Source organism: Lepus europaeus, chromosome 9 (genome assembly GCF_033115175.1).
Source record: "Lepus europaeus isolate LE1 chromosome 9, mLepTim1.pri, whole genome shotgun sequence".
NCBI classification, from domain to species: domain Eukaryota; kingdom Metazoa; phylum Chordata; class Mammalia; order Lagomorpha; family Leporidae; genus Lepus; species Lepus europaeus.
This window is the reverse complement of record NC_084835.1, coordinates 8,993,681-9,008,737: the sequence shown is the minus strand read 5'-3', so window position 1 is coordinate 9,008,737 and position 15,057 is coordinate 8,993,681. Positions and strand designations below refer to the sequence as shown.

Here is a 15,057-nt window from a genome sequence, read left to right as displayed (position 1 = left end):
CAGCACTGCAGTATGGGATGCTGGCATCGCAGCTGGCGGCTTAGCCCGCTGCACCGGCCCCCAGAGGGTGAATTCTTAACAGAGTGTTGGCTTTTCTGTTTAGGTGACTTTCGGATGGTGATTGGAGAGGAAAAGTCAAAAGTGTTGAATATTGTGAAGCCCAACATAGCCCACTTCCGGGAGCTGTACAGCAGCATTCTGCAGGAGAGTCCCCAAGTGGTGTATAAAAGCCAGCAAGGCAGACTGGAGGTAACCTGTGTGGGGCGGTAACCGAGGCTGTTCCTAGAGCAATAGCTGTTGGCAGAGAAGTGATGGGCAGAGCAGCGTGGCTAGCACTCGTATGTGTAAAATTAAACACCGTCCGTGAAGGTCTGCTTTAGTGTGTGAGGGCTACCCTAAGGTAACTCGGAAACTAACAGTGAGGGGGCCGTCTTTGGAGAAGCTGGGGAGAGGCGAGCTGGGAGAAGCACTCGTTCTCGTTGTGTGTGGTGTTTTTGCCATTTGAAATGCTTACCCTGTGCTTCAGCTACCAGCGGAAACGAGTGAAAACACACTCGGATTCCTCCTTTCCCTCGGCCTCCCCCAAGGTGACCGTAGTGACAGCGTGGTGAGTGTTTTCCAGAGCTTTCTGGGTGCGTTTTTGTACATACACACATTTGAAGAGGTTTGGTCCTCTTTGGCTGAGTGAGACATTTTTATTTACTGGAGAGACAGGCAGACGGGAGAAGGAAGTTTCCATCTCTGATTCACTCTCCAGAGCCTCAGACCAGCCAGGGTCAGTGCTGCCACTCCAGATCTGCATTAGTAGGAAGCTGGAATTGGGAGCTCGAGGTGGGCACTGAACCCAGGTACTCTGACTTGAAATTCGAGCATCTTAACTGCTAGGCTAAATGCCAATCCTGCTATGAGGTTTTACAAGTAGTCGTACCAAGTGTTTGCAAATAGAAACCAGAAGAATCTTCTCTCGGAGAAAAGCAGTTCAGACTTAAGATTTTTTAGGGACCGGCATTGTGGCGTAGCAGATAAAGCCGTCACCTGCAACAACAGCACGCCTGCCGTATGGGCACTGGTTTAAGTCCTAGCTACTCCACCTCTGATCCAGCTTCCTGCTAGTGGCCTGGGAACGCAGCAGAAGATGGCTCAAGTGCTTGGGACACTGCCACCCGTATGGGAGACCTGGGAGAAGCTCCTGGATCCTGGCTCTGGCCTGGCCCCACCCTGGCAGTTGTAGCCATATGTAGAGAGAACCAGCTCATGGAAAATCTCTCTCCCTCTCTCTGTAACTCTTACTTTTAAATAAATAAATAAATAAGTCTTAAGTACAATTTTGTTTTTCTCCCTAAAGAACACTAATTTTTACTTATTTTATAGCAGGGGCAACTAACATTGTATTGAATTGGTAAGTGGAATTTTGGACTGAAAAGGGAACTTTTTTTTAAGTTTTTTTTTTTTAATTTATTTATTTGAGAGGTAAATTTACAGACAGAGAGAGGGAGACACAGAGACAGAGGTCTTCCATCCACTGGTTCACTTTCCGAATGGCTGCAACAGCTGGAGCTAGGCCAATCCAAAGCCAAGAGCCAGGAGCTTCTTGCAGATCGCCCATGTGGGTGCAGAGGCCCAAGCACTTGGGCCATCTTCTACTGCTTTCCCAGGCCCTAGCAGAGAGCTGGATTGGAAGAGGAGCAGCTGGAACTAGAACAGGCATCCACGTGGGATGCCAGTACTGCAGGCGGCAGCTTAGCCCACTATCGCACAGCGCCAGCCCCCAAAATGGAACTTTATAAAAAAGGAATTGTTGGAGTGTGTATTGTCAGGCAGCAGGTTAGGATGCCACTTGGGATGCCTGCAGTCCCAAACTGGTGTCCCCGGGATTGAGTTCCACCTCTGCTCCTGATCCAGCTGTCTGCCAAAGCTCCTGGGAGGCAGCAGGTGACAGCTCAAATGCTGAGTGCCTGTCACCCATGTGGGAGACCTGGGAGAACTTCCAGTTTCCACTTCCTGTGAACTTTCCCAGCCCTGACCACTGAGGGCATTTGGGGAGTGGACCAGCAGATAGAAGATCAATGTCTGTACCCTCCCCCGCTTCAAATAAAATTAGAATAAGTATATAATATATACTTTATTTTTGCCATCCTTCTATGAAGATTCAGGGTTTTTGTTTTGTTTTGTTTTGTTTTAGTTCTTACATGACCCCCATCAGCTCTGGCTGGCTCCCTCCCTCTCCCTCTCACTTTCTCCCTCCTACCTGCCCCCTTCATGCTGCACATACAGTTATCTCATAATTTTTGGTGAAGTTAGTGTTTCCTTTACTAGAACAGCTGTTTCCTTATTGCCGAGATAAATGAGATTTCATTTCCTGTCCCACTTTTTCCCCTGGAGTCTTAGTTTTTTCACCTGCTTCGTTTTCTGATTCATCCTCGGACTCTGACGAATGTGAGGCAGCAGGGTCTCTCTGTTCCCTGTTCTCTTCTAGCCCCCTAGGACTTCACAGCTCTGCACACTGAGAATTTCTCCCCGGCTGGTCTTTGGTTTTTGGATCTCGCATCTTCCTCTTCCATGGTTTCTACTTTAATTTTGGTGAAGTGAGTCCTTTAGTACCTTCCTAACTTAGATTGTGCAGGGGGTAAACTTTTGAGAACAGGTACTGCTGAAGATTCTACCTTGTCTTGACAGACAGTTTCGCTAGATACCAAATTCTAGGATGGAAATCAGTTTTCTTTAGAATTTTTAAGTCATAGCATTGTTTCTTCTGGTTTCCATTGTTGCATAAAAGTGCCCAGTAACATTCAGATTCCCTGTTCTTTGGATGTGGCACTTTTATTTATTTGTATATATTTTTTGAGAAGCGGAGAGACAGCTCCCATCTGCTGGTTCACTCCCCAAAATGTCTGCAACAGCTGGGGCTGGACCAGGGCAGAGACAGGAACGAGAAACTCACACAAAGGTGGCAAGGACCAGCTCCTTGAGCCATCACCACGGCCTCCCAGGATCTGCACCAGCAGGAAGCTGGAGTCAGGAACCAGAGCCAGGAATTGAACCCAGGCACTCTGATGTCTGAACTGCTAGGCTAAATGCCTGCTACCGAGAAACAGCTTTCCTCCCTGGCTGGATGACAGAGAAGAGTCACGGGCGTGGCTGCCAGCTTTCTAGAAACAGGACAAAGGAAAAGGACTCAGAGTCCTTTCACTCTGTAGGTAATCTTAGACAGACTCCACCCTGTCGCCTCCAAAAGCCTGCGCGATCTAGTTTTTAATTGCTTGTTTTTCCCAGGGAAGCTTACTAGAGTGAGCGAGGGGCGTGAGCTGCAGCTCCTCTGGCTGTGCTCATCTTCAGACTACAACTGATCTTCCTCTTCTCTCTCCTCCTCTGCCTGTTCCAGACGCCCTTTGAGCTCACGTGCAGTTCCTGTGTCCTGGAGGGTCTGAAACCTTGGTCCCCCTGCCTGTCTCAGACAGTGGCTGCCACCCTGGTCCTCTTCCTGAGAGAGGCGTGTCAGCCGCCCTGCCTGATGGTCAGGGTCTCTTGCTCCAGCTAGTGAGGTGCCACTTATTTCCTTGACTGCTGGACTTTGGGCTGGGATCCTGAAATGGCTGGGTAGCAGCCATGGTGCACAGTCAAAGGGAGAAGCCTTCTTCCCCAGGGCTCTGGGACCTAAGACCCCAAGACCTAGAGAAGCACCGATGCGCAGGTGGGCCCCTGGGAACGGTGGTCCGCAGGGCCCTGTCTCCTTCCACCCTTTGATTCCTGGACCCATGTTTTCTACCAGTCAGGAACTGACTCCTATGAATCAGTCATTAATCTAGAATATTCTGCACTCACTATCACAGGGTAACGTGGCCAGGCTGGTGCGTCAGCTGTTCCTTGACCACTCTGTCAGGGTTTTGCAGCAGTGGCACACTGACGTTTTAGGCCGGAGAGTTGCTTGTTGCAGGGGCAGTATCACCCTCTTGGTGACCCACTGCTGTTGCAGGCAGGGACAGAGGAGCCTACTGTGGACCCTCTGAAGCCCACTGTGGACCCTCTGAAGCCCACCTGTGCCTGTTGCTGCACCTTCTGTGCTCTGGTGAGGGACCCATAAATGATGCTTCATGGCACAGCATGTCGGTGATCACACATTCTGCCAAGTCCTGCGCTGTGTCTTTTGTGGGCTGGCCCGGCAAACCCAGACTCAGAATGTGAGTCACGTCCATTCCAGATAAATGGATGCCCCGGCCACATGGAAGGGACCCAGTGTAGCTGACTTGGGGCTGATGCTCTCAGCTGATCAGGCTCAGCTCTCAGGAGTGGTCTTGTGTGTTGGGATCTCAGCGTTGGCCGCTGTTGCTGTCAAGCGAGACTTCCAGCAGGGACAGTAGCAGCTGTGTGGACCTCCAGGAGGCGCAGCCTGTGTTCCCGCCACCATGGTTACTGCTTCTCTGAGCCCACTGTGCCAGCGCCAGGATAAAAGGCTCTGAGTCAGCGGGGCTGAGTCATTCTTTTGGGTGTTGCGGCCTCTTCCGCAGTGGATGCTTGCCGGTCAGCACTAACTTAGAGCCCAAAGATCTTCACACTTAGTCCCCACTCCCACAGGTCTAGCTCTGACCCTCTTCCCCTAAATTCCTGCCCCCCACTCCATCTTCCAGTCTTTCAGGCCCTGGGCCAACCATTGAACCATCATCCACTCCCATCTGTGTGGTCCTAGATGGAGCCACCTAAGGGAAGGGAATGACCAGATGCCGCAGCCGAAACAAGCACATTGGAAGGGTTTCCCTCAGTGAGACTGGCGTGCACGTGCAGTCCAGCTCCTACATTCGCAGCCAGACCAACCGTGAAGCAAGTTCATTCTTTATCTTCCTCCAAAAGCCAGTCACAAGGGAGCATTCAGCGTAGCCATGTGCAGCAGCCAGCAGAGACATGCTGGTTAAATGTTACAGGGTTCCCAGTTTCCTGCCTGTGCAGCTCGCTGTGCCCTCCAGCCTGCTCGTGCCCAGTGCACCCTCTTCCATCTAACAGGGGATTACTCTGGAGCCTGCCTGACTTGTGACTCGGTGAACCTGACCCATCACAGCCCATGTCGGACAAGTCTTGATACAAGATCATTTCTTTTTTTTTTTTTTTTTTTAAGATTTATTTATTTGTTTGAAAGAATTTCCGGGAGAGACAGAGAAAGAAGAGAGATCTCCCATCTGCTGATTCACTCCCTAAATGGCCGCAACAGCCAGGGCTGGGCCAGGCCAAAGCCAGGAGCCAGGAGCTTCATCCAGGTCTCCCACGTGGGTGCAGGGGCCCAAACAGTGGGGCCATCTTCTGCAGCTTTCCCAGGCGCGTTAGCCGGGAGCTGGATTGGAAGTAGAGCAGCTGGGACTCAAACCGGTGGCCGTGTGGGATGCTGGTGCTGCAGACAGTAGGTGAACACAGCACGGCCCCATGCGTGATCATTTCATGCGGCGAGGTCAGGAGCTCCGTCTCTACCAGAGCTCAGTATCCTGGGGCTGATTTTCAGCTTTGTATGGTTCTTCACTGCAGATGGCGCGATCTTGCTGCGGAACCCTAGAGGTCTACATTGTGCTTCTGCTGGTTCACTTTCTGCATGTTCACAACAGCCAGCACTGCGCCGGGCCAAAGCCGGGAGCCGGGAACTTCCCACACGGAGGGCAGGAACCCAGTCACTTGCGCCAGTCCTGCTGCCTTTCAGGGTCTGTGTTGGCAACTCATTCCCAGAGCTGGAAATCAACACGTGGTTTCTCTCCACACCGCAGCTGCTCAGAGCCACGGAGTCCAGCGCCGTGTAGCCCCGGAGGTGGGCTGACTGCTCTGCTGCCTAGCTCGCTTGCAGAGCTGTTTCTGCTCTGGGCCCCTCGCAGAGCTGTCCCCCTCTGGTGTCACTTGATAAATGCTCTTATCATTTTTCCCAATCACGGAATGTGCTGCAGGGGCCCACTGATGTGCTGCCTTCCCAGTGAGGAGAGGCACCAGAAATACTAAACAGACTACTTGGGAGGGGGTGTCCCAGCGTCTCCTAGAAACCTCACTGAGGTGGTTGGATCCTCCCATTTCAGAAGGCTTATTTGTTTTTTAAAGATTTATTTATTTATTTATTTGAAAGCTGGCAACAGAAAGGGGGAGACAGAGAGAAAGAGATTTTCCATCTGCTGTTTCACTCTCCAAATGGCCACAAAGGTGGGGCTGGGCTGAATCCAGGAGCCTGGAACTCCATCCTCATCTCCAGTGTGGGTGTCAGGGTCCCAGGCGCATTAGCACAGAGCTGATTTGATGGTGGAGCTGCCGGGACTCTAGCCAGCACTCCTATATGGATGCCTGTATTGCAAACAGTGGTTTACGCCGCTGTGTTATGGCACTGGCCCACTTCACAGGGTTTCTCATAGACGTCTCCCACCTGGTAATAGCCAGGCCTCCACCGTTCTCGCCCCTCACGGCCCACCAGGGGACGTTAACAGGGCTTCATTGATGGAGTGGACCAGCATGACGCTGTGCAGAATGTCCCCCCGCTTCCTTTGAACGTCTTCTGGCAGAGGATGGGAGAGTTAACAGCCATGACATAAGACATGCCGTGCCTGCTCCGTGTGATGGAGCTGCTTCCTGTCTCCCTTCCTAATGGGGATGGGGAAGAACACACCCACCAGGTCCGTGGCCGCGTGCGAATGCTATGGCTCTAGTTCTGCTCTAGCAGGTTCACAGAGGCAGCTGGAGCTCGTGAGTCTCTGTAGGCTGCCAGGATCCATCTGGTGTTTGTAAGGACCAGATATAGCAGGGATAGACAGGGACTGTCAGCCTGTGTGTGTGTCATAGTTCTGTAGGAGACATGACCAGTAGGGTGTGTGTGTGTGTGTGCATTCATATGTATTCACACACACACACATGGAAACATGACCAGTAGGGTATGTGTGTGTGCATTGATATGTATTCACACACACATGGAAACATGACCAGTAGGGTGTATGTGTGTGTGCATTTCTATGTATTCACACACACACGTGGAAACATGACCAGTAGGATGTGTGTGTGCGTTCATATGTATTCACACACACACACATGGAAACATGACCAGTAGGGTATGTGTGTGTGTGCATTGATATGTATTCACACAAACACATAGAAACATGACCAGTAGGGTGCGTGTGTGTGCATTTATATGTATTCACACACACATGGAAACATGACCAGTAGGGTGTGTGTGCATTGATATGTATTCACACACATGTGGAAACATGACCAGTAGGGTCTGTGTGTGTGCATTTATATGTATTCACACACACATATGGAAACATGACCAGTAGGGTGTATGTGTGTGTGCATTGATATGTATTCACACACACATATGGAAACATGACCAGTAGGGTGTATGTGTGTGCATTGATATGTATTCACACAAACACATGGAAACATGACCAGTAGGGTGTGTGTGTGTGTGTGCATTGATATGTATTCACACAAACACATAGAAACATGACCAGTAGGGTGCGTGTGTGTGCATTTATATGTATTCACACACACATGGAAACATGACCAGTAGGGTGTGTGTGTGTGTGTGCATTTATATGCATTCACACACACACTCTGAGAGGCAGCAGGTGACAGCGCACATACTTGGGTTCCTGCCACCCACGTGAGAGACTCAGGTGGAATTCCAAGCTCCTGGGTTTAGCAGACTGTTGCAGGCATCTGGGGAGTGATCTAGCAGTTGGCAGATGTCTCTGTATCTTTTTTTTTCTTTGGTGCTTTGCCTTTCAAATATATAAAAAACTTAAAACAAGTTTATGGAGAAATGGAATTTAAAGAAACCTATTTTAATGCAAAATTTTTGAAATTCATGTATAGTTTTTTCATAATTACATTTTCATGAACTTTCTGAAGATCGTGTGTGTAGAAGAGCGGGAGGGAGACTTAAAGAACTGGCTGACTTAGTTCGGTTTCAGTGATGTGAGAGGTGATGCAGCAGTTCTGAGTGGGAGAGCTGTCTAGAGGCAGACTCCTGGGAGCCCTGGTCCTTCCTCTTTAAGGCCTTGGAGGACCCCATACTACAGAAGGGAACAGCTCCACTCAGAGTCTACTGATCTGAGTGTTATTATAGCTAAGAAACTACCTTCACTGCAGTTAGACCAAGCAGCTGAGCACTGTGGCCAAGCCGAGTGGACACGTGAGCTGAGCCACCACGTAGCCCACCAGTGGTCCATCCCTGCCATCCCCTCTGGGGTGTGAGTTCATTTTTCCTTCCTCTGTTGGCTAGGATGAGAGAGTGGCCTCCTCAGAGGGCTGCACTTGTTGGGGCGCACTGATCGCTCTCTGATGGCATCTGGGAGTCTGCTGTCCAGGGCGTTCCTGGCACCAGCTGTATAAGACCAGGACTGGGCATATCTGAAGTAGGCCTCCCCTGGCCCAGGGGTATCTCTGAGGAGCCAGATGGCCCTGCAGGGTTGTCCCAGTGCAGGGCCAAGAGGCGGGGCCTCTGCACTCCTGCATTTTCCAGTTGTTGGATGCAGGACATTTGTGGAGAGCACTCAGAGAGAGGAAGTCATTGAGCTATCCCAGTAGCTTGGAGGGTGAGTACCTCGTTCCTGAAGCCCAGATGTGGGCTTTGCTGACGTGTGGTTCACACACCGTAAAACCATCACCACAGTGTAGCTGTCGAACATTAACGCCAGTCCACAAAGAGACCTAGTGCCTCTGAGCACTCCCCCAGCTCTCCACTGCCCCAGGCCACCGCTGTTCCACTGCTGGCTCCGTGGGTTTGCCCACTCTGGACACGTCACGTAAACGCAGTCCTACAGTCTGGGTTCTTCTCCAGATCTGCTTTAAAATGCAGCGTGAGAGGCCGGCATTTTGCTTGAGCAATCCAGCTGCCACTTGCGACACCAGCCTCCTGTGTATGGGAGGGTCCCGGCTGCTCAGCTTCCAATCCAGCTCCCCGGTAATGAGCCTGGGAAGGCAGTGGATAGTGGCCCAAGTGCTTGGGTTCCTGCCACCCATGTGGAAAACCCACATGGAGCCTCTGGCTCCCGGCTTCGGCCTGGCCCAGCCCTGAGTGTTGTAGCCATTTGGGAAGTGAACCAGCAAAGAGAAGATCTCCCTGTCTCTCTGATACTCTTTCAAATAAATCAGTCGATAACATTTAAAATGCCGTTTGACTTTTATGATTTAACTGAGTTCTTTTGGCTTGTATGCTTTAATGAGAATGAAAGAAGGAAAATCAGACAGAACTTAGTGATTTATTTGAATATGTCACCTAATATTTTGTTTTTAAATACATGCTGTCAAGTAAAAATTCCCAGTGCATTTTTGTTGTTCAAGAGAAAGCCGTGCGAAGACTCCTAGTTCCTCATGTTGCCCACGGCATTTTTGGCATCTTTGAAATTCCTGAACATTTCATAGGTAAAGCGTAACTGAAATACAGAATCTTGGCTGATCTCAATACGTGGCCCTGAAGCCAGTCCTTGTGTGTCATTTCTAGGATATTTTATAGGAATACCCACATCATTTGGCATTTATGTAGCCAAAGCAAAGTAAAAGAACCGGAATAGCTGATGCTTAGGTAAAATCACTCTACCTCTGCTGGAGTCACTAAGTATCAGCATTTTATGCTTTGTATAGACTTTTCTAGACAAAACCCAGGCATTGGATTCTTTAATAAATATTTGTTGAATGAAAAAGAATTACATGAGTAAATGCTAATTATTAAGAAAATTGGTAGTATGTTGACAGTCTGAAGCTTAATGCATTAATTTCTCTAATTTTTTTTTCTCTTAGTTGAAGCTAAAATGTAAACATTTGTTAAAAAATCTAAGACAGATTCTTGGAAAATAATATGATGGTGTTTCAAGGGAAGTGCTACTGCTTCTACACTTGGCAGGCAGTCTGTGTTTATAGAATTTTTTAAAAATGTAATTCCTTGAAACAAAGTACGTTAGACTGGGCGTTAAGGAAGCTGGTCTGGCCTCAGCTCTGTGAGTGAGGGAGCTCCCCCGGGATTCACTCCTCAGCTGCCTGCGATAGCCAGGACTGGGCTAGGCTGAACCGGGACCGAAGAACCCAGTGGGTGGCAGGGACCCAGTCACTTGAGCCTTTACCTGCTACCTCGAAGGGGCTGGAGCCAGGTATTGAACCCAGGTACTCTGAAAGGCGACACGGGGTCTTTTTATTTATTTATTTTTAAATGTTTTGAGTCGATTCTAAGTGTGTGTTTAAGATTTATATATTTATTTGAAAGGCAGAGTTACAGAGAGGCAGAGAGAGAGAGGTCTTCCATCAGCTGGTTCACTCCCCAAATGGGCCAATCTGAAGCCAAGAGCTTCTTCTGGATCCCCATGCTGGTGCAGGAGCCCAAGGACTTGGGCCATCTTCCACTGCCTTCCCAGGCCATAGCAGAGAGCTGGATCGGAAGTGGAGGAGCCAGGACTCGAACCAGCGCCCATTTGGGAAGCTGGCACTGTAGGCAGCAGCTCTACCTGCTACACCACCACGCCAGCCCCAGAACATAGGATCGTAATCGCTCGACTGAAACCCGTGTGGCTGACTTTTGATTCATTGTTTTCTAGGTAAAGTCTGATGCTCAGTTTTACATAGGTTTCGTTTCTGTATTTATCTTTCAACAACAGTGTATTTTAGAATACAGTGGAAACTTTGAAATCCACCCATGCAAGCGGCCTCCAGAAAGTTGATGGGAGTATGTAGGGAGGGAAAGCCATGCAAGGATTTCTAAGTTTTCTTGCACCAAATGATCTCATCTTTTAATCAATCCCATGTGTCCACAGGCCTTCCGAGGTCTCCTGATATGCTCAGTTTCAGAAAGGGTAGAGTCTCCTTAGCCTCGTGTGTCCTCCCGGGTGTGGGTGCTCATATGTTTGTGTGATCTTGAATAGAATCCATGTGTCTTTGCATATTTACAGAATTGAAAGCACTTCCAAAGATAGCACCTTCTTTTTTTTTTTTTTTCTTCCTTTCTCAGATAGATAAAAGCCCCGAAGGACAGTTCACCCAGCTCATGGCATTGCCCAAGACCTTACAGCAGCAGATAAATCGGATCATGGACCTGCCTGGCAAAAACAGGGACGTGGAAGAAACACTGCTGCAGGTTGCCCACGACCCCGACTGCGGCGACGTCGTTCGGCTGGGTACGTGTAGAACAGAGAGTTCACAGGAAAATGGAATGCAAAGAGAAGTTTATGGGGCCGGCGTTGTGGCATAGTAGACTAAGCCTCTGCCTGAAGCGCCAGAATCCCATATGGGCACCAGTTCATGTCTCAGCTGCTCTTCGTCCGATCCAGCTCTCTGCTGATAGCCTGGGAAGGCAGTAGAAGATGGCCCAGGTGCTTGGGCCCCTGCACCCACTTGGGAGACTGGAGGAAGCTCCTTTCTCCCAGCTTCAGATCGGCCCAGCTCCCACCATTGCGGCCATTTGGGGAATGAAGCTATGGATGGAAGGCCTTTCTGTCTCTCCCCTCTCTCTGTCTGTACCTCTCTACCTTTCAAATAAAAAAAGGAAAAAAAAATTATTTAGATCTGAAAAATTTGGCAATCCATGGCACATGAAGTGTCTTCAGAAAATTTGTGCAAGACTCATATTATGAAAAGAGCATGCATTGATTTCTGAAAGTTTTTACAAAAAACTAAATTTTTCACTCATTCTCCTTGAAACTTTCGGGTGCACCCTCATCTGTGGTTTCAGAATGGAAGCTTTTCTCCTAGATTAAAACATTTATTATTTTCACCTTTCGGATTGGAGAACCAGAAGTCGGAAGCACATCTGATGTCCTAACGTGGCCTGTGAGGTTGCCGAAGCCGGGCCATGCCTGGGCCCAGCGCCGTTCAGTCGTCTGGCTGCGCTCACGGCCGGCCACACAGCCTGGAGGCCCTCGGTCCTAACTCCCCGTTCATGCCTCTCTGTGACCCTGGGCTGGAGCTCAGGTTGCTGGTTGTATTAGTTCCCCATGTCCATGCTGCTGCAATGACTGACGCCTGTTTGTGGCTTCTTCCTCACAGGCCTCTCAGCAATCGTGAGAGCTTCCAGTATAAGACAGAGCGCCAAAGGCATTTTTACTGCCGGTAAGAACACTGGGGACCTAGGGCTTCCTGTAACAGCGGGACTGGGTGGTGTCGGGGCTCTTGATTAAAACACAAAGCTCTGCCCGCATCTTCAGGCACTGGTGAAACACTGGACTGTGAGGGCCACGCGCTAGGATGTTGCAGTGCCACCCAGACAGGCCTCCCAGCAGTGCACCCTTGCGTCTGGAAAGGTCAGACCCTGCAAGATGCTGCAGGAACTCGGCTTCCTCTCCTTCTGAGTGAAGCCGCTCCCGGGTCAGCTGCTCCCAGCCCTCTCTATGGGGCAGTCTCAGTTTTACCACCACTTGTCTCTGGAATAAGTTTTCATGGCTTCTTCTCTTTCAGCTTTGGGTGCCAGCTGTTGAGTTGTGAGATGAGAAGCCAACTCTTGCACCCGTTGTCCCCAGCGTCCTCACATCTGCTCCCTCTGTCCTGGCACGGTTTTCTGCTGGTTTACCTGAGTCCATGCTCAGAGCTTGGCACAGTGATGGGCACATCATAGGCTGTTCTTCCCTGGTGGGGGCCGTGCCCCACCTCTCGGGGCTGCCGCTTTCTCGATGCCAATCATTTCAGTGAAGCATGTCTAGTGACTCCCTGAGAAAGGGTGCAACTGGGAGGGAAATTGAGAGACCACGTATGTCGGAAATTCTCTTTGTCTGCCCTCGCATGTACTTGATACTCAGGCCGGGCATCCATTAGAAATTGTTTTCCCTTAGAATTCTGAAGTCATTACTGCAGCTGTCTGCTCCCTTCCGGGACCACGGCTGAAGTTCAAAGTCATTCTGCCTCTGAGTCCTTGTGTGTGTTCCCCCTGGACCGCTCATTAGGTCTTGTGCTTCCCCAGGGCTCTGAAATCTCAGTGGTGTGCGTCTGTTCTTATCTGATGTAGCCCTTCCAGCTTGGGAACTCAAGGATCTAAGTAGAGGCTGGGCACTGTGGCACCGCAGGCTAAGCTGCCGCGTGGGATGGCCGCGTCCCATCTCACAGCACCTGGGATGGAGTTTCATTTGTGCTTCCAATCCAGTTTCCTGCTATTGCTCCTGGGAGGCAGCCACCCACATGGAGACCCGGATGGAGTGCCCGGCTCCTGGCTCTGGACTAGAGATAGGCGTTTGGGGACTGAAGCAGCAGATGGAAGATCATGTCTTTCTCACTCTGCCTTTCAAATACACATATAAGTAAAACTTTAAAAATAATAGGAGTAAACTTTCTCCCATTCTCATTTGTCTCCTGTTTTCTGTCTCTCTTCTTGTGCTCTGCTTCTGGTGAGATTTTTCTCAACTTCAGCTTCCAACGCTCCTGCTGTAATTTTTAACTTCTGGCGCTGTTTGTCGTTGTTCCCCGAATGCTCCTCTTTCTGTTTAAGCATCCTGCTCTTGTGCTGTGGACCCACCCGTTTGGACATTACCCTCGGGGTTGCCAGTGGATGAGAACTCTGCGTTCTCCCCGGTCTCCCCAGCTCTTGGTGTCGTCATGATTGCCTTCTCCTTCTTCACGCAGCCGTCATCCACGGAGCCCCTCTCACATGCTGAGCCACTCAGGATACACAAGGGGGCTCATTGCCGTCCTACCTTGCTAAGGCTCAAAATCGTGTTAGCAGAAATTTGCTCTTTAAAAATGCTGGACAGATGGCACCAAGGATGCCCAAAAAGGAAAGTGCTGTTTCAGAGCGAATCTGCACCCGCGGTTCGACCGTGCCGGAGCTTGGTGTGGTCGCCCTTCTGTGGCCCCACACTGCTTGGATGCCTATCCGAGCATCTGGCTCCCAGGACACAGTGTTGTCCTCGTAAATCGTAGGAACGGTTCAGTAGAGACTCAGGGGAACTCGTGCCAAATCTGCTGAACTGAAGATTGTCCTGCTGCCCAGGCTGCATAGCTTTGCATTTCCAATTAAGAGAGTCATTTAACCTGTGCTCCTGCTGGTTCTCCTTGGCCAGGCTGAAGGTGCCGTGCCTTTGTTTGCTTGGATGAGTCCAGCTGTTCTTAACCCGTGGTTTTGCACAAGTGCCACTCCCTTGCCACAGCCTCCGAGGGTGAGGCCCGGTGATCTGATTGTTCCTGTGCTATAAGGGATTACAAAGAGTTATCGTGAGATGGTTCTTTGAGTTATGTTGATGGTTTTTGTTAGGGTTTTTCTTTAATGCCTTTTCTTTTAGAGTCACTTTTCCATACCGAAATATGTATAGACCAAATGACCCGATGCCCGGGATTCGCTTCAGGATACAGCCATAGCGGAAGGAAGTGGCAGGGAGTGGATGCCTTGTTGAAGCTGGGGAAGGCATGTGAGGGTGTCTTAGACGATTCTGCCTGGTTCTCGATGTTTAAAATTTTCTCTTAAGATTTTTGAATAATCCATCATCATCCCCTCACACCTCCAAGCCGAAGTCGGCCTCTGGTTCTCTTTGCACGCATTCTTTCTGTTCGCCAGCAGGGGGCAGTGAATCACACAAGCGGCCCCCGGAGTTCCTTGCCTTCCTGGACTGCCCGTGCCCCCTCCCCTCCACTTGGGCTGTGGAAGCATAGAGCAGCGTGGCCACGCCTCCCCTGTGCAGCCTTGCGCTCACAGCGTGGAGAAGACAAAGATCCCATCTTCTTGTACTCTTTATGCTCACAGTTAAATTCAGGGACGTGGCAGGAGTTAAGCTCGGGGTCGGAGAGGATGGATCCCAAGTTCTGGTAGTTGGTTGTCTCTCTGTTACCTTACTATGTTAACTGGCCTCTTCCCTGCCACAGAGGGGATACTAATACCCAACCCCCAAGGTATTCCGCGGCTTAACCAAGTGTCCAGTGTGTTGGTACCTTGTCCCTGATGGGTGTTTTATACACGTGGACGAGGCTACACCTAAGTCTGTCGGTCTCTAGGAAAGCTGGAAGCCAGGCCTCCCTGTGCAGCTCGGAGGGCTGCCCCGCCTGGTGGGCAGTGTGTTCTGTGGCCCGACCCTGGTGGGCAGTGTGTTCTGTAGCCCGACCCTGGTGGGCAATGTGTTCTGTGGCCTGACCCTGGTGGGCAGTGTG

At 50.2% G+C, this 15,057-nt stretch overlaps 1 protein-coding gene across 3 annotated transcripts in view; it reads left to right on the top strand.

The window, feature by feature from the left end:
• TAMM41 (TAM41 mitochondrial translocator assembly and maintenance homolog) overlaps positions 1-15,057 on the top strand; it is a 59,300-nt gene that overhangs the window by 31,721 nt on the left and 12,522 nt on the right. For 2 of the 3 annotated variants that reach the window (XM_062200078.1, XM_062200076.1), the window contains 3 exons: positions 104-249; positions 10,946-11,111; positions 11,980-12,042. In XM_062200078.1, the coding sequence (XP_062056062.1) occupies positions 104-249; positions 10,946-11,111; positions 11,980-12,042 (375 nt within the window). The remainder of the gene's footprint in view (positions 1-103; positions 250-10,945; positions 11,112-11,979; positions 12,043-15,057) is intronic. The other variant, XM_062200077.1, reaches the window with a different exon arrangement.